General features: G+C 33.6%; 1 protein-coding gene across 4 annotated transcripts in view; it reads left to right on the top strand.

Annotated features, from left to right (window-relative positions):
* The window catches only part of LOC118192820 (polyamine-modulated factor 1-like), a 41,199-nt gene that overhangs the window by 3,389 nt on the left and 14,055 nt on the right, over window positions 1–23,755 (top strand). The window contains exon 1 of one of the 4 annotated variants that reach the window (XM_035363859.2): window positions 15,712–15,847. The exons of 2 other annotated variants lie outside the window; for them this stretch is intronic. In XM_035363859.2, the coding sequence (XP_035219750.1) occupies window positions 15,726–15,847 (122 nt within the window). In that variant the 5' untranslated portion in view covers window positions 15,712–15,725. Of the gene's footprint in view, window positions 1–15,711; window positions 15,848–17,862; window positions 17,922–23,755 lie in introns of those variants that run through there. One more of the 4 variants, XM_035363865.2, reaches the window with a different exon arrangement.

Raw genomic sequence — 23,755 nt, 5'->3', positions numbered from 1 at the left:
CCTTACGCGTTTTTCAAAATAACACATACACATAAACCATGTACACGCCGACTTATTTTTACTTAAAAAAACATCCCAAAATTGCACAAAAATGGCATTGCGCACACTCTTCACTATATCCATGTACACTGCTTTTTTCTCATAAATTAGAAAAATTTCACGAAAATACATGACAATTTTCTCAATCTTTAAACACGGTAAAAAGAACATACTATATGAAATTACCTGATCGCGAAAAAGTATTTACCCTTTCCAAATATGAACATTTCCACATATAAAATAAATAAAATATCAAAAAACCTTTACCTCTAAATCATCTATTACATTATACACGTCACCAACGAATTCATACCGCAAGCATTACAAATACTTAGTATCAAATATTTAAATTATTTCCATGCACGTTTACTTCAACTTAAACGTATACCAAATTCCTACAAACATAAAATTCACAAAATAACTATCATTTAATTAAGATATCACTAAACCATGTACACGCCGACTTATTTTTACTTAAAAAAACATCCCAGAATTGCACAAAAATGGCATTGCGCACACTCTTCACTATATCCATGTACACTGCTTTTTTCTCATAAATTAGAAAAATTTCACGAAAATACATGACAATTTTCTCAATCTTTAAACCCGGTAAAAAGAACATATATAAATTACCTGATCGTGAAAAAGTAATGAACATTTCCACATATAAAATAAATAAAATATCCAAAAACTTTTACCTCTAAATCATCTATTACGTTATACACGTTTCCAACGAATTCATGCCGCAACCATTACAAATACTTAGTGTCAGATATTTAAATTATTTCCATGCACGTTTACTTCAACTAAAACGTATACCTAATTCCTACAAACATAAAATTCACAAAATAACTATCATTTAATTAAAATATAATTAAATTCAAAAACACTACTTAAAATATAAATGAGCACATACATTAAATTAATACATACATAAATACCCATTTCGAATTCACTTTAGTTACGGCCATGGGATCCAAAAATTCACGAACACTGTTTCACACAACACAGAATAAAGCTAATCACAAAATTTCCAGATTTTTTCCCGATTTCCCCCCTTTTCCGATTAAAGAACCGTAATTCGTCCATTAATATCACATGACATATCCCATGATCTCTCATTTCCCTCACACAAAATAATGCGTAATCGGAACTGAGTACTGCTCACATTATTACCAAAGTGCCAGGTAGTAACCTTTATCGCCTCCAAAATGTCGCCAAACTACCAGTTACCATATTGTAAAAATTAACCAAAACGTCTACTAACAATGTCATCATCATCAGCAAAATTTATCTACAAAGTAACGATACTCATCGCAAAGTATCTACATGTAGAAAGAAAATATCCCTGGTACAATTCTGATATACGCCCTAATTTAACCAAATGTGGCGATATGTGTTCTGCGCTGGTTTTTGGCACGATTGTGTGTTGTATGGCAACCCTGTTGATGTTGAAAATTCTTTCGCTGGGGCTCTTTGGTTTGCGTCATTGGTTTGTTGGTTTGCATCTGTCTCAGAAAATAGGGAAGATAAAATGGTGGAAGTTGTGAAGGAAAGGAAATATCATTGTGGCCACCCTGTTGAGGGGCAGTGGGTATTTGGAGGTGTGGAAAGAGGGTCTGGGAAATTATTTTTAGTGGCTGTGCATGATAGAAATAGGGATTTGGGGTTTTATTTATTTGTGAACCATAGTACAAATTTTCTGGATAGTGTGTCTGGCTGTCATATACTAACTACGATAGTGATTATGTGGCGGTATGAAATTGGTATTTCTGCTGTTTGAAAAAGCATTAATTCATGGTAAGTGCATTTTATTTTATTCTTGTTCTTATTTTTAGAATGTTATGTTCATTGGTTTTTTTTAGTATGAATTTCTGTCGTTATTCTTGTTTTTTAATTGTTTGAAGTTTATTTTAGTGATTAGTGCAAGTTAAAACATTAGATAGTAATATGGCAGCATGGAGTTTCTCGCCAAAAATGTTTGGCGACTTGAGGGTGCATATCAGAGTAGTTCCATATCCCTTGCCTTCAGAGTCGTAGCTAAGGTTTTCTGCGCCCAGGGACAAGATTTCGCACTCCCTACTGCTTGCCAAGGATACAAAACATTTAATTCTAAAATGTCGTAACATCAGTTTGGTGCCCCTTGGATTCTGTGCCCGGGGACAGATGCCTTCCTTACCCATCTCTAGCTACGCCCCTGCTTGCCTTTTCCATATGTTAGTTAGCATCTGAACTAGCAACCTAAACACTCTTTCCACTGTTTGGCACCTATCGGCCAAGTTGACGAACACAATTTTGGGAACTTCGCCAAGTGCCGGTTATCTGAGTATCCCCATGGTGCTTGCACCATTAACGGAAACAGTATAACTTCCACTGTAATACCAGGTTATTACACATTTGGCATGTGAAACAACTGCATCCCATCGTAGCAGTAGGTTCCTGATGTCCTTGCTAAGTATCTGGAGGAAAATTAGATCAAATTTGCAAGTAGAGGTTACATGATTCCCACAAAATGCGGGGAGGTGAATGGTATGTTTTTATACTCCACTGTATGCCTAATGTTTATGCCGTTCTCCGTGTTTTATCGTGTGGATTATTTTCTCGTGCTGGTGTTAAGCTCTTCTGCTGTAGTTGTGGATTTAGGATTACATGTTTTAGTGTTGTGTGTTGTGGAATATGGAGGGAAGTGATTTTTGCTCCACTAACCAAAATGGGTGCCTTGACTGTAGCTCACTACCATATAGCAGGGTTTAAATTTTTGGCACAAAAATTGCCACTACACAAGCCAAAATAACAAGTGAAAGAATTGCACAAACTTAGTATCCACGTGCCGCTAATTTTCGCCAAAGGTGACCGTAAATATATTTTTACCCATAAACAATAAAAATATAGCATTATTTAAACTGCATATGTGAACAACCTTTATATATTTATTTCATTTCCTCTGCAGTTTCAGGGCACTACCACTGAATGACTAGAGCATTAGTTCTCAACGGTAGCGGTCCTGCAACCCAGGGGGCAGTTAAAACTCGAAAAAAAAATTATTAAATTGATTATCGGATTTACATCATTTGTACCAGCAATAAAACAAACTTACATGACGACTCATTTCATGCAATTCTGAGAATGGGGAGATGAATCTGTAAAAAAATTCATCCTGACAAACAAAATAAAGATTTGTCGTTTTTTCCGAACATCAGAGCCAAGTTTCTGAAAACATTGTCTGTCTCAGGGTTACTAGCAACCCTGTAAAAAAATGTGATGATGGTTTGATAACATTTTGTAATATATCAAAATTAATTGATCATTCAGAGAAAGCGAAGACTTGATACTGCCGGCTGTCAAGGGAATTTTAGAAACGGTTTTACACCATCCTGCCGCATCCAATATTATAAAAAATGTCCTATTAAGCAATGATACAGTGCAATGACGAATTGATGACAAAGCTTTATTATGCAAATTTTTTATACCCACAGAATTTTCTCTTCAGGTTGATGAATCGACCTTGCCAGGTACTAATGAGGCTTTACTGTTAGCATATGTCCGGTTTGTGAAGGAAGGAAAAATTATTCAAGGGATGCTTTTTGCCAAATGAATTTATTTTTAATACTGTCAAAGATTATTTTAATGAGAAAAATATTCCTCTTGTGAATATTATGTCTGTTTCCACCAATGGAGCTCCTGCAATGGTGGGTTGTCATCATGGGTTCATCGCTGTTTTGAAGAAAGAGGTACCAAGCATTTTAGCTGTTCACTGCTCATAAACAGCAATTAGTTGCAAAAAACTTCAGCGACTGTTTGTATCAGTCCTATGCCATCTCTACTGTGAATAAAATTCGCAGTAATGCTTTCAATGATCGAGCTGCGTAAGGATAACGATGAAGAAGTCAGTCGCTTGCTTGTACACACACCAAGGTTTGCTTTCCAAAGATGTCTGCCTCAAGAAGTTCTGGAATATTTTCGACTCTATACTTGATTTCCTCACAGAGAAAAATGCAGCACTGAAAGACAAATTGGGCTGATCTTTAGAATATGGTAACTGGTAGTTTGGTGACATTTTGGAGGCGATAAAGGTTACTACCTAGGACTTTGGTAATAATGTGAGAAGCACACAGTTCCTATTACGCATTATTTTGTGTGAGGGAAATGAGAGATCATGAGATATGTCATGTGACATTAATGGACGAATTACAGTTGTTTAATCGGAAAAGGGGGGAAATCTGGAAATTTCGTATTTAGCTATATTTTGTGTTGTGTGAAACGTGACATTAATGGACGAATTACAGTTCTTTAATCGGAAAAGGGGGTTAATTTGGAAAAGCTTCATTGTGTGTTGTGTGAAATAGTGTTGATTAATTTTCGGATTGCATGGCACTTTGTAAAGTGAATTCTAAATTTTTAATGCATTTATCTGATAATAATAATAAGTTGAGATTGTGTGAAAGGAAGGATATTACAAGTTTAAATGGCGGTGCAAGAAATATGGTGAAAATGGACATTTTGTGAAAAGGAGTGTAAGGAAGGGTACTTAGTTTGCTGAAAGTAGTTTGAGTATAGGTGAAATTTTATTAATTTCTTATTACTTGGTGAATAGACTTCTAGTTGACTACTGGATTTAGGATTTAGAAATTAGCAGTAGTACTGCAGCGACGTAATGAAGATTCTGAAGAGGATTAGGTAAGTTAGTATTTTTAATCATTTGAGGATATTAGTTTTATGCATTGTTCTAAATGTAAGGAGTAAATAAATTAAAATGGTATTAATTCAGAAATCAAACAACAAAAATCAGCGTTATATTTACAAAGTTTTCACAGGACTAGTTTCGATGGTTTTACCGAACCACCATCTTCAGCTGCCAAACCGCAAATGAACAAGATAGGAAATAATGATTAGATAAGATAAGAAAGCCTGGACAAGAATAAGCAAGTGGCGCCATCTGTTGGTAAAACCAGAACTAAAACATAATTTCTTTAAAGGCCGAAGGCAAATTTGGATTGGAATTAGGATCGTTAACTAGAACAGAAAGATTTTTATGAATGTGAAATGCCTCTAGAAAATCCAGTTCTCCAATGGAAGATGTTTTTTGAATAATTTTGGCAGCAGAAAAACTGAAAGTGTGGTTTTCGGACCAACAATGTTGAGCAACAGAAGACTTCTGTGTTTCCTTTTTTCTAACATATGCCTCATGTTCCTTGACGCGAAATTTTAAGGCTCTCTTAGTTTGGCCAATGTAAATTAAACCACACTGGCAAGGAATCCTATAAATACCCCAGGAATTCATATCTGGAATGGGGTCCTTGAGTATGGAACTCGGAATTTTATTGATGGGAGAATAAACAACCCGAAAGTTAAATTTCTGCAAAATATGTGCAACTTTATAGCTAATTGATGGAAAGAAGGGAATGACAACAGAATTTTTATAATCTCCTAAAACAAGATTGTGCCTTTTAGTGTGTTGAGATGAGAATTTTTTAACTGCTTGATTAATAATGTTGGGTGTAAAGCCCCTGTCAATAGCTATTGCTTTTAAATACTATAGTTCTTCATCAAGGGCTAGTTTGGAGGAGCAAACTTGAAGAGCACAGAAAACATAGGAATAAAATGAAGCTAACTTTTGTTTAGTCGGATGACATGATTTAAAGTGTGGTGGAAGGCAAACCGATGAAGGTTTACGGTAAACCGTAGTACTGAAGTTGGATGTGTTACGTGTGACCAGAATGTCGAGAAACGGAAGAGAATTGCAAGTCTCAAGTTCAAAAGTGAACTGAATAGCAGGATCAATAGAATTCATTGTTGAAAGAACTTTATTTAAATCATCTTTATTACTTTCAAACAGAGTAAAAGTATCGTCTACGTAGCGGAACCATGCCAGGAAGTTTAAAGTTTCAAACAATTTTGATTCATAATAATGCATGTAGATATCAGCCAGGATGGGACTGAGGGGGCTTCCCATCGCTAATCCCTCAGTTTGCTTGTAATATTTATTTTGGAAAACAAAATGTGTTTGTTTCAAACAGAGTTGAGTGAGAGAAATTAGCTCATCAATTTCGATGCAAGAGAAATGAAATTCGCGAAGTCTGGTTTCTAGACATCTTAATGCACCCTCCACTGGGACATTGGTGAATAATGATTTTACATCAAAAGAAACCATGAGTAAATTACTAGGAGAAATGTTTTTAACTTTTTTTACAAACTCTATTGAATTTTTTATGGTGTAAATGTTATTGTCTAATAGAGTTGAAAATCTAGAAACTAAATATTTAGCTAATGGATACGAGGCAGTACCTAAATTTGATACAATAGGGCGGAAAGGAATACCACTTTTATGAATTTTGGGAAGAGCATATAATCTGGCACAATTCGCAACAGATGGGATAAGTGAATGTTTTAAGTTGGCTGAAATGATTTGCGAAGATTTGATCGCAGTTTTATTCTGTTGTTGTTGTTGTTGTTGCAGGGTTGTTTATTCTCCCATCAATAAAATTCCGAGTTCCATACTCAAGGACCCCATTCCGGATATGAATTCCTGGGGTATTTATAGGATTCCTTGCCAGTGTGGTTTAATTTACATTGGCCAAACTAAGAGAGCCTTAAAATTTCGCGTCAAGGAACATGAGGCATATGTTAGAAAAAAGGAAACACAGAAGTCTTCTGTTGCTCAACATTGTTGGTCCGAAAACCACACTTTCAGTTTTTCTGCTGCCAAAATTATTCAAAAAACATCTTCCATTGGAGAACTGGATTTTCTAGAGGCATTTCACATTCATAAAAATCTTTCTGTTCTAGTTAACGATCCTAATTCCAATCCAAATTTGCCTTCGGCCTTTAAAGAAATTATGTTTTAGTTCTGGTTTTACCAACAGATGGCGCCACTTGCTTATTCTTGTCCAGGCTTTCTTATCTTATCTAATCATTATTTCCTATCTTGTTCATTTGCGGTTTGGCAGCTGAAGATGGTGGTTCGGTAAAAACCATCGAAACTAGTCCTGTGAAAACTTTGTAAATATAACGCTGATTTTTGTTGTTTGATTTCTGAATTAGTATTTATTCGGCGTGTTATTGTGTCTTAATTAAAATGGTATTATTTGAAAATTGTTATTAGCAATCATTTAGTTTAAAGTAATTAGGATTGCAAACTAATTTTTATTAATTTAATGTATGTGCTTATTTAAGTAGTGTTTTTTAATTTAATTATATTTTAATTTAATGATCGTGATTTTGTGAGTTATATGTTTGTTGTATTTTGGAATATATTTGAGTAGTATACGTTGAGTATTTTCATGCATTTTCGTGAAATTTTTCTAATTTATGAGAAAAAAGCAGTGTACATGGATATAGTGAAGAGTGTGCGCAATGCCATTTTTGTGTAATTCTGGGATTTTTTTTAAGTAAAAATAAGTCGACGTGTACATGGTTTATGTGTATGTGTTATTTTGAAAAACGCGTAAGGAGTATGGTATTGTGCACTTTTTCCCAATTTTGCAGTGAATATTTGTCATGATTAAGCAGTTTTGTTAGATACAATTTCTAGCATAAGTGTAATTCGGCTAGTAGATTGTTGGAAGAAGTGTTCAGTAGATAAAAAGAAAAGAAACATGTCTTTACTTCGTGAAGACAAAATGGCGGCGGGAAAGAAAAAAAATAGGGGGTTGCTGTAGGAGAGTTGGTCGCCAAATTTTCACCAAAAAATCGCCAAGTTACCATAATGTAAAGATCAACCACAAATTGTTATAATTTAAGATTGATATTGCAAAATTTATTTGTAATTTATTCACAAACTTCATTGGAATTAATTTGTAGCTTCAAGGCGAAGAGCTCAATTTGATCACAGCAAATTTGGGTACTTTTCCATTTTGCCGGTGCAAATCTCGCCGAGCAGACTTTATTGGCGACAACACACAGTATACACATAAAAAATGTTAACAAATGTTAGTTCTAAGAATTTGTTATTTTGAAGGCATAAACATTTCATTTAAAATTTAATTAAATATCATTTAAAATTTTGTAAAAAGACATTAATTTAAGAATGGTACAACATCCTGATTCGCAGGTTCATATCACATGACCCCAAGTGATCTCTTTGTCTCATTTCATGTAAAATACGCTACAAAAATTTAATTATCTACATGAATTTCAAGTTAAATCTTAACATGAAATACAAGTTTAAATGCAAGAATTATTTCAATTTATACGAATAGCTTAATGAGAAATTTTGTAAAGCCACAATGCTTTACTTCACTAGTGCATTCTCATTAGAATTGATGAATTTAACCCTTGACTTTGCTTTTTCTATATTTTCGCCTTTGGGTGAGCGATGTGATTGCATCCTAATTGACTTAATTACTGCAAATGGCCTTATGGCATAAAATTGAACTACCTGGTAAAGATTCTATGTATGCATGCCAGTATTGAAAGAAACAATCAATCTGATAAGAAATGGCTGCGACTTGCTTTGAAAATAAGGCATAAAATATTACCAGCGAGGATATTCTGTTTGGCATCGGTTGTACCATTTTTGGGTACTTTTATTATCTGCGCCGGCAAAATGGAAAAGTAGCCAAACTATCTTCCTAAAAAAACTCACATTGGAGAAGCAGAATTTCGGTCACAACAAGTTCAGCCAGTTTCCAATCTTGTCTGATCTGCATAGAGCTGTGAATCCTGTTCGTGAAATACATGTTTACTGTCAACACCTTTAGTCTTCGCACAAGGGCTTTTCTGAGAAGGTTGAGGATATTTTGTCCCTGAAAGTCCCTCAATAGGTCATGAACCGTTTTATGAATATTGAGACAGCAGAGGTTCAGCTTCAAGATCAAATTTTCAAGTAATAAAACTTTGAAAGCTAGCTTCCAGAATGGTGATTGTTTCATAGAATTTTGTCTTCAAAGTAATATCAATTGCCTCTACCCAGAATTGTGGACTATAGTAAAAAAAAATTTTAATTCATTTCCCTTCTTCCTACCTTGTCGAGCAAGGAATCAGTGCTGTGATTGATCAATAACACAAAAGAGAAGTCGACTTGTAAAAATCTGGCTTTTCTTTCCCACATAAACTAAACTAGATCCTATAGTGAATCTAGCAAATTCTCGCACAGGTGTGAAGTAAATACCAATACAGAAGAAGGGTGAAAGTAATCCTTTATTAATAATAACTATTAACAGAAAGGCACGTACTCCATGCTTTACAATAACACGGACTACTTATGTTGGAACTTAAACATTATTACACAATCAAATTCAAGTCTAAATAGAATAGTGCTGGATTAGCACGGTAAAGTATGGCTAACTTAGGCTGACTCAACAAAACCTAACAGGACAATTATCTGAAATGGCCAAGGGGCTTACTAGTGTAACAGCAATGCCAGGAACGAAACGTGCCCTGGCTAGCTAAAACACACTCTGACTAAACTCGGAGATTCACCTGTTTAAATACTCACTTCACTTAACTTTAAGTTTACATCCTGGCAAGGAAATGAGGGGTTCAGGAAAGGTATCAAACTTAAAATAATTTGTTATGGAAACCCTACAGACCCCAAATTGTAGAAAGATGGGACTTGCACCTTCATCTCTCTAAAAATATTGAACCGAATCTTCAGGAACTGGCACAGACTCCCACTGATCATACTTGTTTCATTTATATTATTTTTTAGTGTATTTATTTATTTTGCTGTTCTTTTTTAATTATTTAATTAAGATTAAAGAATGTATTAGTTCAACTCATTGCAAACTTTTATTCATAATCATGAACAGCACTAAAAACTTATACAGAAAAAATTACAGACGTCCACCTTCAGCACATCCCACACCAACACACGTGGTGAACGAAAAAACACGTGGTCAACAACTCTTTAGTCAATGTTACAGTTACATATGAAAATTTAAAAACAATAACACAGCAAAACAAAAATGTTCTGAAAATTCACACACTTAATTTTAAAAAATTAAATGCACATTATTACAGTTATTAGCAATGACAAATAATTATTACACTTTTCTTTCATAATTTAAATTGATTTTTTTACCAATGTCTGGGCTATCACCAGGCCACTGAAATGCTAAGTTCAAATCCAATGTATTGGACTGGTGCAGCCATCTACTGACAAGATAGTGAAATGCAAAGTGTTCTAACATTACTCCCTCACCAGTAACTAAGTTACGATACTTAAATTGCATTGGTAAGGTCAATAATCAAATAACGTGATCACTACATCTCATGATCAAAATGCACTCCATGTATAAAAGAATGAATTTCTAAGCTTGCATCTGGTTCTGAATTGTAAGGTTATAGTAAATTAAAATACAAATAATAATTAAGGTAGCTGGAACTTCAAGATATATCACTAATCTTTTTTGTTCCATGCTGGAAATCCACATAATTGTAGATACCACATTCAATATTCTATACATTCATTATACATTTCATTATTATATCTCAAAGTTAATATATACATACATACTCCATATCTGGGCTTAACTGAACAATTCAATGACATGCTTTCAGTGACATGAAAATAGTTAACACCAATAAAAATCTGATCAGTATTACTAAAATTTTCACATTTCATAGCAGGTATTTTAAACACCAAATGCACTTTTCTTATTTTACTCACTCCTGACTGACTCAATGCAACACTGTCCTGAATATACACCTTAGCAACTAATATTCTTTGAAAATTATTAGTTTTCTGAAAAACAGGTATTAGTACTGCATTAAGCTGCAGCTGGATAGAAATTATATTTGCTCTAAAGCTCATATATGCCTAATACCAACATGATTAGAACACTACTTATTTACATACAGCTCAAATTCTTAATTTTCAATACTGCAATCTAACATTAACAAATTAGTGAAAAAGACATATCTCATAATACATAGATATATGTGCACTACACTATATAGCACTGAAATATTCTAACTGAAACAATAATTGTATTTTATAAGATAGCTTCTAAGGAGGTAATGCAGATGTTATGCCTAAGCAAAAACACACTGTATTCCAAAACACAATAATACCAACCCTTACAGCTATTACATGCATATAAAATTTGAAGCAAAAATTTCTAGAACAGTAAAAACAACATGGAAAGTATATCTGAATATATTCATGAACAGTAATATATTGCTCAATATCTACACCACTATGACTCTGGTATATTACAGAAGATACATAAATTAGAAATTATAAAATCAGTATACATTATTGTGAAGGAGATAAATACGATATGACATTAGCCTTAATTGGGGAAGTAGATCATGAATAATAATATTTGCAGTAACAAGAGATAAGAGTTGTGATTGAGTTTTAAGTTCGAAACCTAACAGGAAGTTTTATTTCTCTACCACAACGAGTGTTTGTTGGGAAATTACTATGATGCATTTCCTTTGAGGATCCACCATTGACATCGTCGTCAAGAAGCTGATTCGGTAGTTCTGGCATGCTATCTGCATTCATAAGGTAAGCAGGTTTCAGCCTATCAATAGAGATGTTAACATCTTTTCCTTTAATATGCACAGAATAATACTTATCATGTCTTTCTGCTACAGGAAATGGGCCATCATATGCAGGCTCTAGTGGTTTTTTCACCCGATCAACTCGAACGAACACATGAGTACAGGTCCTAAATCTCTATGTACAAAAACTTTTTGATAAGATTGACATGTATCTGCAGACTTCATTGGCTTTACTAGGGCCGTCTGCTGCTGCAGATTGTACACAAATGTGTCAGGTTCAACGTGGACACTGGGTTTTTCAAAAAATTCACCAGGAAGCCTGATATTGGTACCATATACCATTTGAGCAACAGAATAGTTTGTACCATCTCTGATAGCAGCTCTTAAACCCAACAAAATAGTGGGTAGCATATCACTCCATTTTACATTATTGTGAGCTTTTATTGCAGCCTTTAGTGTCCTGTGAAAGCGCTCTATTTTCCCATTACATTGGGGATGATAGGGCGTTGTATGCAGAAGTTTAGCACCACAAATAGCAGCAAGATTTTTAAACATTTGGGAGGTAAACTGGCGACCTTGGTCAGTTACAATACACTGTGGCACTCCAAATCTGCTCACCCAATGGTCATAAAAAGCTTTACTCACCAGTTCTGCAGTGATCTCTTCTAATGGAACTACCTCCATCCAACAGGAAAATCTATCAATACATGTTAGACAGTAAATTTTACCATTAGATGGTGGCAAAGGCCCAATCAAATCAATATGGATGATGCTAAATCTGGCATCAGGTTCTTGATATGTGCCAAAGGTCGATTTGGTGTGTCTTGTTACTTTAACTTTCTGGCACTGCAGACAAGCTCTAGCCCAATCACTTGCTTGTTTCTTCATCCTGGGCCATACAAATCTGGCAGTTATCTGTTTTACAGTGGATCTGACACCAGGATGTGCAAAACTATGGATATGATCAAAAATTTTCTTGCGAAAACTTTGAGGTACATATGGGCGAATATTGCTAGCTGAAGTATCACACCATAGGACATTTTTAGATTGTAGTACATATTCCTTGAAAATTAATGAGGTGTTACTTGCAATTAATTCTTTCAACTCAGAGTCATTCTGTTGTGCCTTTGCAATTTCTTCATAATCAATTACAGATATCTCTTCAATTCTGGAGAGAGTATCTGCTACAATATTGTTCTTTCCACTAATGTGCTGTATATTTGTAGTAAACTGGGAGATGTACTGTAACTGACGCAGCTGCCTAGGTGAAGCTTTATCATTCTTTTGCTTGAATGCAAAAATCAGTGGTTTATGATCAGTGAAAATTTGAAAATCTCGTCCTTCCAGCATGTATTTAAATTGCTTCACAGAGAGAGATATTCCAAGCAATTCACGATCATATGTACTGTATTTTCTTTGAGCCCCATTTAGCTTCTTTGAATAAAATGCAACTGGTTTCCAGTTACCATCTTCATACTGTTGCAAAACTGAACCAATTGCCCAATCTGAGGCATCAGTGCACAGAGATAATGGACATTCAGACTTTGGATAACTTAACAGGGCAGTATTAGCCAAGTCAGTTTTGCACTTCTCAAATTGCTTTATGCTTTCTTCAGTCCAAGGTACTTTACTTTTATCTTTTTTCTTTGCTCCCTTAAGCATTTCATGTAGCATGGCCTGGGTCTGCGCTGCATCTTTCAAGTACCTCCTATAAAAATTTACCATGCCTAAAAACGTTCTTAAGCCATGAAGAGTGGATGGCAGTTCATAATCAAGAATAGCTTTAACTTTGTTTGGCAGAGGTTGCGAACCAGAAGGCGTAATGAGATACCCCAAAAATTCAATTTCTTTAACTCCAAATACGGACTTTGACACATTTAAGCATAGGCCATAGTTATCAAGCCTTTCGAAAATTAAGCTCAGATGTGTTTTATGCTCGTCCTCAGATGACGAGGCAATTAAAACATCATCAAGATAAGGAAAACAGAAATCAAGCTCTCGAAACACCTCGTGTACAAATCTTTGAAAGGTTGAGGGAGCATTTCGGAGACCAAAACTCATAACGTTAAACTCGTACAGTCCAAATGGTGTAATAATGGCTGTTTTTGGTTTATCCTCCTCAGCTATGGGTATTTGATAGTATGCTTTTAATAGGTCTAATTTTGAGAAAATTGTTTTCCCACTCAAGATTAAATGAAAATCCTCAATCCTAAGAATCGGGTATCTGTCCGGAATAGTCTGCTCATTCAGACGTCTATAATCACCACATGGTCTTAAAGTTCCATCTTTCTTTGTAACCAGATGCAGAGGACTAGCCCACTGTGATTTAGATGGCCTGATTATAGCATTGTCTAACATGAACTGAAACTCTTGTTTTGCCAAATTCAGTGTCTTAGCATCAAGCTGCCGAGCACGAGAGTAAACTGGCTGTCCTTTTGTAGCAATTTAGTGCTGGACCTTATATTTCACTTTGGTGTTCAATAAATTGGGCTTCGTAATACCAGGGTACTTTCGCAACAGCTCAGAGAATTTTACAGAATTGCTCACTGTGCTAATCGCAGTATTTTCAGTTATTGACATTACATCACTATGTACAAACATATTTGTCACACCATCAATTAATTTTCTCTGGCGAATGTCAAGCAGTAAGTGAAACTGATTCAGAAAATCGGCACCTAAAATGCCTCTGTTTACTTTTGCTACAACAAATGGCCATTGGAATGGGCGACGTAGTCCGAGGTCCACGGTCAACACCTTACTTCCAAACGTTGGGATTTCAGTTCCGTTAGCTGCGTATAGCTTGTATGAAGTGCAGGTACTTTTAGATTTCGTATCAGCTGGAATCAAGCTGATATCTGCTCTACTGTCAATAAGAAATTTGATTCCTGTTTTTCTGTCTTTGATAAAAAGGCGAAATTTGCGGCAATTAATGTTTCCAGTAGCAGCAGGGCTTGCCGCTGATTCTACTGCTAGTTGCAGTTTTCCGGCTGCTAACAACTGCAGGGAGATTTGCATTTATCAGGGTAGCTTTTTTTTCCAAATTTGAAATGGAAAAAACAGTATTTTCCATCTGGGTCAAAACGCTTGCGGGATCTGCTGCGGCTCCTATTTCTTTGATGGCTTTGACTTCGTCGTCTGTCTCTTGTGTGTTGAACACTCAGAGTCGCAATTTGTTGTTCAAGTGAAGAAATTTTTTTTAGCAACATATCATATGGGCCAGCTTCTTGGACCACACTCGCAAGTTCTATCCGGGGATTCATCTCAAGAATTTTATCAGCCATTGTGGCCAACTTATCAGTACCTTCATCACTAACAATTAAAATGTTTTTTACTTGGTCTGGCAGTTTCTCCATCCATAAGGTTCTCAGAATTTTTTCAGACACATCATCAGCATCTCCAAGGGCACGCATTTTTCGGAGTAGTTGGCTGGGCTTTAGGTCTCCCAATTCTAGTCCAGTTAGCAATCGCTTGATGCGTTTGTTTTCACTTTCTTTAAAAGTGCTCAGAAGTCTTTCTTTAGCGGCTGAATATTTGTTTGGCGTGTCGTCTCGAATGATGTCCCAAATGTTTTCTATAAATTTGGGTTCAAGTTGTGCAACCAGGTAATTAAATCTTGTGTCTTCGGAAGTAATTCCACTGATTTTAAACTGTGCCTCTACGGTGAAAAACCACATTTCAGGTTTCTCTATCCAAAATGGCAGTATCTTAACACTCACTTTACTAGCTTCAAGTTTTGAAGTAGATGCAGATTCACTGTCCAATGGCATGTTTGCAATTTTAGTCAAACTAAAAGATTAGCATTCCTAATAAAACACGGGTCACCAGATATTAGTTCAACTCATTGCAAACTTTTATTCATAATCATGAACAGCACTAAAAACTTATACAGAAAAAATTACAGACGTCCACCTTCAGCACATCCCACACGAAAAAACACATGGTCAACAACTCTTTAGTCAATGTTACAGTTACATATGAAAATTTAAAAACAATAACACAGCAAAACAAAAATGTTCTGAAAATTCACACACTTAATTTTAAAAAATTAAATGCACATTATTACAGTTATTAGCAATGACAAATAATTATTGCACTTTTCTTTCATAATTTAAATTGATTTTTTTACCAATGTCTGGGCTATCACCAGGCCACTGAAATGCTAAGTTCAAATCCAATGTATTGGACTGGTGCAGCCATCTACTGACAAGATAGTGAAATGCAAAGTGTTCTAACAAATGCTTGAATGTAAAACACAGCTTATGCAATTTTTTCTGGAATTAATCATTACAATTTTAACAAAAGGAATGCAATTACCTTCCTGGCAAAACTATCGAGTTAAATCAAACAAATTTGGTATGTAAGTCTACTGAAAAATTTCTTAGAATTTTTTCTTTTTATAAAACAGTAAGTCCCCCCTTTCCCATACCTAAATTACAAGATTTTCACAAAGGGTGGCATTGAAAAATGCTTCGCTTAGGGACAGGACGGCAGCTTCCAAAAGGTCGAGAATCACTTTACTAGAGTACTGAAGAGCAAGTGTTGTTCACTGCTGTCGAATACAAGTGTTTATTTTTACTGAAATATAGATAAGAGGGACTCAAACCAGAGTCATTTTATTACTAAACAATAGGAGCACCTACCCAGTGAAAATGTGTTTTGCTATTTCCTGTAAAATCATCTTTCATTTCCAGGGAGTTTCTGTGCTCTCAACATGCTTGCTTCTTCTGCTAGTATTGTGATTTCATATATTAATTATGTGGTTTAAATATAAATATATTTTTTTTATAATTGAAAAGAGAAATAATGTAAAGGTTTTACAATAACCAGTTAGATTCTTATTTGAGTTTATGTGGTGGCAAAAGTGTCCTAAAATACAAATGTTTTCACCATTTTAAATGATATCAGTAGTTTCATAACTCCACATTAATCTTAATTTGCTGATTTTTTCGTGACTTCTTTGGGAAGTTATTTAATTTACATTAAAAATTTCTAATTTTCTAAATATCCCCCCACACACTTTGGATTTTTCAACTTAACCATATCATGATTATTTTTGTGCTCCAAATTTTGTGCCAAATCATTAGCTTTTTCACAGTATCTGAATCTGGTCCCGATAACAGAGCAGTATCATATTTCCTACTATTGAGATTTAAAATGCGGAAATCTGAAAGATGAAAGTAATAATCAGTCAGAAAATGATAGAAATTTACCATATCGTTCCAGAATTGCAGAAGTAACATGAAATAAAAGACAGAATATTGTTAAATCAATTCCTGAATTTTCTAAGGATTATAGCCCAACTGAAGAAATTATCCCTATGGAAGATCTAAAAGCCATTGATATATTTGTCTTTTTTTTTTTTTTTTTTTTTTTTTTTTTTTTTTTTTTTTTTGCATTTTTAGAGGCATTAGTTTTTGGAATTAATTTATGTGCAGCTCAAAAAGGTAAACCATTTTCACCTATAACTCTTCAGGATGTGAAGATTTTTTGGGGGGGATAAACATTCTAACAGTGACATAGCTAGGGTGGGGCAAGGGGGGACATCTGTCCCTGGGGCGCAGCATCCAGGCAGCGCCAAATTGATGCTACGAAATTTTTTAATGAAATTTTTTCCATTCTTGGCACACAGAAAGAGGTACAAATTCTTCAGTTGTCCCCTGATGCTGGAATCCTAGCTACGCCACTGCATTCTAATGGGAATTAAAAATCACCCAAGCTATTGGGATTTCTGGTCAACTAATGAAATATTGAATGAATCTTATGTGACGAAGCAAGTGGTAGTAAAGAAGTTTTGATGGATTTAGGCAATTTGCATTTGAATGATAACTGCCTAATGCCAAAAAACAAGGACAAAACGTTTGACAAGCTTCATAAAATTCACTTCTATTGATGTATTTGTTGGAACAGTTTGATTGTCTGTTTAGACCAGGAAAAATCAGTCGATTGACAAATCTGTGATTTGTTTCAAAGGCAGAAGTTCACTAAAACAATACTTGCTTTATAAACCAATAAAATGCAGATATGTTACAATGAAAGTATCTACCGTATATACTCGCGTATAAGTCGACATATTTTGGACAAAAAAAAAGACTTCAAAGTGGGGGGGGTCGACTTATACGCGGGGCCATAAGAAATTAAAAGAATCGGAAGCCCGATATTACATTAATTGCTCAGTGGGTTAAAGATGCTTGGAACGAAATACCCTCTAAAAATACCTATAAAATCATTTAAACTAGACGGCACGGAAGATGATGCTGTTTTTGAAAGTGAAAGTGATGACGAAGACTCTAGTAGTGATTGTAACAATACATAGTTTGAGACTGAAAATATATGATGACGAGCCAATGATGACAGAAGAGTTCTATGAAATGTTTGGCGAATCTGACCATGAATCAGACGTTGAAGGATTTTGATTTTGTTTATTTACCAAGGTATTTTTTATCGTATATTTACTTTTTTTTCTCAGATGATTTTGAATAAATGTTGTACTTAAAAAAAAAAAAAATTTCGAAGTTTCTCGATCAATTTCGGAAATGGGGGGTCGACTTATACGCGGGTTTCTTATTTTCTACAAATATTTTATGTCGAAGTGGGGGGTCGACTTATACGCGGGTATATATGGTATGCTTGTAAATTTGAAATTTATACTCAGGAAGTCGAAAAAAATCTCAGTGAAAGAGTAGTATAAATGAGCCTTCATATGGTAAAAATCACATGATGTATGTGAATAATTTGTTTTAAATTTTGTGAACTCTTCAAGTTTTTAGACACAAAAAATGTATTTTGTTGCGAAACTGTAAATATGAAAAGAAAAAAACTTCGTTCGCAAAATACTGATTGAAAATAAATTAAAATGGGGTAACTTTGATTGTGCAGTAAAGTAGTGATGACAAAGTAACTTGTCTAAAAGAAAAAGACAAAAGATGTGTTACCATTTTTCTAGCCCTTTATTCCATCCATCATAGAAAGAAGAAAAACCAGACAGAAAGTTCAGTTACAATGTCCAAAAGGCATTATAGATTACAATAAAAAATATGAGCTGTGTAGATGACTTTGACCAATTAAAAAACTTATACGAAATTGAGAGAAAAAGTAAAAAATGGTGGCATTGAATTGTTTTTGTTGAAAATTTACATTCTTACAACTGCACTGAGCAGAAAAGCATGAACTATATAATTGCGCTGAAGAATCCTCGTGATAATAGGAATCTAGCCAATTATTCCGGATAACTTTTCTAAATCGCCAAGTACCTGCCTGTCTGAATGCAGTGTTAAGCAGGCCCAAATTATGTTGTACCAATAAAGTACATTCATATGTTATCCATCATATAATTTCACTATGTCATAGTCTGACACAATATGTTCATCTATTTTGTTAAACTGAAAGTCACCAATTAAAGCTTGTGTTTTCAACTTAGTACAATTTGTACTTCTGCAGCAGAGAACCTTTGTTCTACACATACTACTGCATTTAACTCTAAAGGCATTTTAAAGAACAAAAATTGAAAAACAACAGTTTTTTCATTTTTATTAATATCACTATTATAAATCCCCTCATTATGTGTAGAATGCTTCCAAAAAGTGATCCGAATTTTAAAATACTCAAGTCGTTCAGAATGGACATAAACAGCAGTATGATACAAATGGGAAACAAATGATCCGTACTAAAGCAAAAAAGATCAAGCCCTATTAACATAAAAAAGCATGAATATCTTGGGCCATACAAAAAGGAACTAAAGAGTGCACAACATATGCCAGTAAATGCAAACTTGAGTAGTGCAAATTTTGCAGTACAAGGAAAAACCCCTTAGAACAAGATACATGTGTCAAACATGCAATGTTGGTGTATGCACGTACCAAAAAATGAAACATGTTGTGAACAGTTTTATTGAAAATAACTTTATTTGACTTTAAAAAAAAAAATTCGTTCTTATGTTTTCACTGCTATAGAAAAACTGCCCAAATGTTTATTTTTTTCATTTTTTAATGGTTTATTTTGTAAAATAATTATATATATATATATATATGCAAATTTCAATTGATTAGAAATGAATGCACTTTGAACAGGGTAACAGGGTAAGTTTTTTCTCTCTTGTTATCTCAGTTAAGTTTCCGATTTCTTAGTATGGCCTATGAAATAGTAATAGATTAGAACAATTACCTGTAGGAAGGAAGATTCTTCCATAATCGGTGTAAGTGCCAAACTTGGTGACCGTTTTTATTTGAAGCGATTTTGCTTTCATTGTGGTTTCTAGTTGAGTCTTTTCTTATGGAAACACAGAGCTTTATTTTGGTCATTCTGTTGGTAGCTATGTTCTCCCTTCCCTATTATACATCTTTTGCTGCTCATTTGGTGAAATTAGGGCATATATCAGAGTTGTACCGAATTTGAGCATATTTACTTGGTTCAGAATGTTGCATTCTGAGGAGAGTGTGGTTAAATTCCTAATAGGTCGGGTTAATTCCATCCACTGAGATAAATGTGCAATGCCCAAAATGCTCAGACAAAATGAGTGTTAATAAAGATAAAATTAAAAAACTTGCATGGTGATGGGTGTATAAGAATTAAAATATAGGAAAATTTCTGATATAATAAAGAAATAGTTGCTATGTATTATTTTTCTAGTTCCATGTTTGTATTGTATTCAGTGCCTGTTTTCATTTGGCAACATGAACTTTCACATCACCAAATGCAAACAACCTGGTGTGAACTTGCCCCGCTTATGGAATATTTCCTGTAGGAAGTTTGTACTAGTAGTAGCATTCTAAACAGCTTTCATAAAACTGGATGACCTAAATAAATAGTACAAATGGACAAAAGCCTTTTTACTATATGCAAAAATGAAGCAATTCAACAGGGTTCGTACGGTCCTTAAAAGTCCTTAGATTTTATGGAATCGATTTTTGGTCCTTAAAAGTCCTTAATTTTGGCCAAAATCAACAGAAGGTCCTTAATGTTAATCATCTGAAATTTCTGTCTGTTTTTACGACTGTCATTTTGAGTGTGAAATAGCATTTTGAGGAATATTTTTGGCAATTCACTGCCGTATATATGGTAATCTTTTGAATGGGTTCATGAGTTATAATTTATTTCTATTTCTGATATAAGTGATGGGATACTCGAGTTTCTAAGCAAGAAGTGAAACATAAGCATTTCGAAATTCATTTATTCTAGTAAAGAGCTCTTAAACAACTTTTTGCTTTTGGGGATGTGAATTCTATTATTAAACTGTTCTAAATTTGGCGACTTTTCAACATTTTGGCGATTTTAAGATTAGTTTCTATAAAAACTTTTTAACTCCAAAATCTGAGAAATTTTCTACGATTTTTTTAAAACATCGTAACATTGATAAATTTTATTAAAATAATGGTAATATATTGAAATTATATTTAAAAAATAACATTAAAATAAAACATTTTTATTTTTCGCTGTCATATTATAAAGTTTCATTTTGGCAACTTATACAATATTTTAAATCTAAAAATAAGCAAGGTATAATGCTATAAAGCACTATTTAAGAAACAGCTCTTAGCAAAAGCAAAATTAGCTATGTAATTAATTAAAAATGTCTTGTTTTTAGTTTTTTCATAGTAAGAGTTTTTCCCATGTAATTGTCTCAGAATATTCAAAATTCTCAGAATGTGCATCAGTTTTCTCTATAAAATTAATTTTATACTTTTTCCCTCCTACTTTTTTCCAAAATATTTCTGGCTTTTTTCTGTTACAGAAATGGTAGAGATAAATTTTCTTTAGGATTTATTATTTTATTATTAATTAGACATTGCAGTTTGAAAAGTTTAGAAGGATTTGAAGGCAAGATTTATAGACCCACGATTCTAGAAGATTCGAGAAATATGTGACAAAATGAAAAATGCCTCCATTATATCAACACTTAGTGGATGTATGTTACAGAAAGTTTGCAATGAATTTCTTAATTTTGGGAGAACATCTGGAAGAAAATGAAAACATAATATTTGAATGTATTACTTCTGATACTAGAATCTTAACATGTTTATCTTCTCTTTATTTTCTCTACTTTTCACTAGACAGAAGCATGGAAAATATCAAAAATGCTTCTGATCTTATCACATGGGAAGGCATTATAGAAAGGGATTTTTTTTATTAATAAAGAAATTGAAAACTTACAATTTAAAAGATTCATCTAATATTTCTTAATGCATCATACACATAGGCATTTTCCCACCTGATGCAATCTCTGTGGATCCTAAATTCTGCTTCCAAAAAAATTCTGCTAAATTCTAAAAGTTTTGCCGTTTCTAGATTTTGTTGTGCGGTGTGTCACTAAATTCTAGAAATTCTGCCACATCAGCTCTGTAACCGTGCTTTACTATATATATTTCATATTGCTCCTGAATGTTCATATTACTAAAGAAATAAAATTAGCCACTTTTTCTGTACATTCCAAATGCATTTAGTGTTTTTTAGAATAACAGAAATCCTTAATTAAACCCAAAAATTCTAAAATGAAAAGGAAACATGTTGAAGAAAGAAACTGAGTACATAAAGGAAATTATTCTTCAAAGATATGTGCAGTTATTATTATGTAAATTATCCAATTGTTTATGATTTCAACCTTTACTATAATTTCCCATTTCTATTTCCTCATATGATAGAGTTATTGAGCCAGATTAAATTACAATTAAATTGTATAATCTTTGACCACTAGTCCACATTATTAGTTTGAATCTGACTGTTCTTCTTAATTACGTCACTGTGAGCTGTAATTGATTTTGTTAGCATCAGAACATGCCTTTATGTTCTAAGTTTTTAAATAAGAGGGTTATTTAAACCTTTGTCTGATATTGTAGTTAATTTCAGACATAGCGATAATATGCTTCACGTCTGTCGGGGGGTTGGAATATTTAAAATTTACCACATCAATTAAATCCTCATAGGTACATTATGAAGATGTTGACAAGTTAGGAGATGAAGCACGCAGAAACTAGTGAGAGCATTGGTTTGCATATTGAGACAAATCTCTAATTGTTAGAGAAGATGCTTAAAAGAGAAGGAAATCGATATAAACGTTCAAATATGACTAACTATCATAAGTGTAAAATATTTAATTCTACTTTATAAATTGCATAGTTTATTTTATTATCAAACTTATTAACAATTATGTTAATTAATTCATGTTTAGTAATAATGCGTACTACTTAGGGATCTATTTTATTTTTAGGATGGTATTACAAAAGTGAAATTCAGGCATAGATAATATCTTCAATTGAACTTATTCAGTTCGCGTTTGCTCATAGGTCCATAATTTTTTTTATTAATGGTCCTTAAAAGTACTTAATTTCCATGTGCAGAAATATGTATGAACCCTGTTCAAATGCTGATTATTCATTAAATAAAGATGTAGTATCAGTTTTCTTCAAAATTCCACAGGAAAAAAGTGGTGCAGCTTTAGTGAGATCTCTGGTCACTTTTCTGGTTGGATGGTAGCCAAGTTTTACAGTTGATGAGATAATATATAAGTATCTTCGCTTTTCATTAAGTGTCCTGAAAAAATTTTAAAGGAAAAAATTATTAGAAACAAATGATTACATAAATAAAGTTTTTATTACCTTTTGGGTACTTACATACTATGATGACTACCTTAGCAACATTTGCCGATAAAAATCTTAATTGGCGTTTTTTGGTTTATGTTTATAAATTCTTTTAAAAATAAAAGCCCTAATAATAAAAAGGAACGAAAACTTAAAAACCAAAAATCCCAAATATATATATATAAACTATATACTAAATATGAATTTAAAGAATTTAAATTAACTTACTTAAAACTGGTTAAAAGAAAACATTGAAGTTAATGGTGAGGAAAGTGTTCAAAATAGCATCGAAAGGTGTTTCCTGTTTTTTCCACCAAATAAATTCGGCTAAATAAGTATCCAAATGATGGAGGCTTGTCCTACATTGTCGCTTGTTCCTCCATTTTACGAAAGAATTAATACTGAAGGAAAATAATGGTAAAATTTTATATTATCTGTTTTCACTTAAAATTTGGCCGTATTTTAAAAATATATAATCTCGCTTGGCAGTTAGTCATATACAAGCATAACAAATCTTGTGTAAATATTGTGAATCTTTCTTTACAGTTGCTCTGTATTTTTAAAATGCCAGCTATTTTTATTGTGTTGAAATTTTTTATTTGTTTTGCACTAATAGTACATTTTAGTTTTATTTATAGCCACCCAACCGGTATAGCGGTTAGCATTGCTGACCGCCGTGCTGAAGGGCTTGGGTT

Source organism: Stegodyphus dumicola, chromosome 10 (genome assembly GCF_044657685.1).
Source record: "Stegodyphus dumicola isolate Sdum_Otavi_A_Nest chromosome 10, ASM4465768v1".
Classification (NCBI taxonomy): domain Eukaryota; kingdom Metazoa; phylum Arthropoda; class Arachnida; order Araneae; family Eresidae; genus Stegodyphus; species Stegodyphus dumicola.
This window is presented reverse-complemented; position numbering and strand designations above follow the sequence as displayed.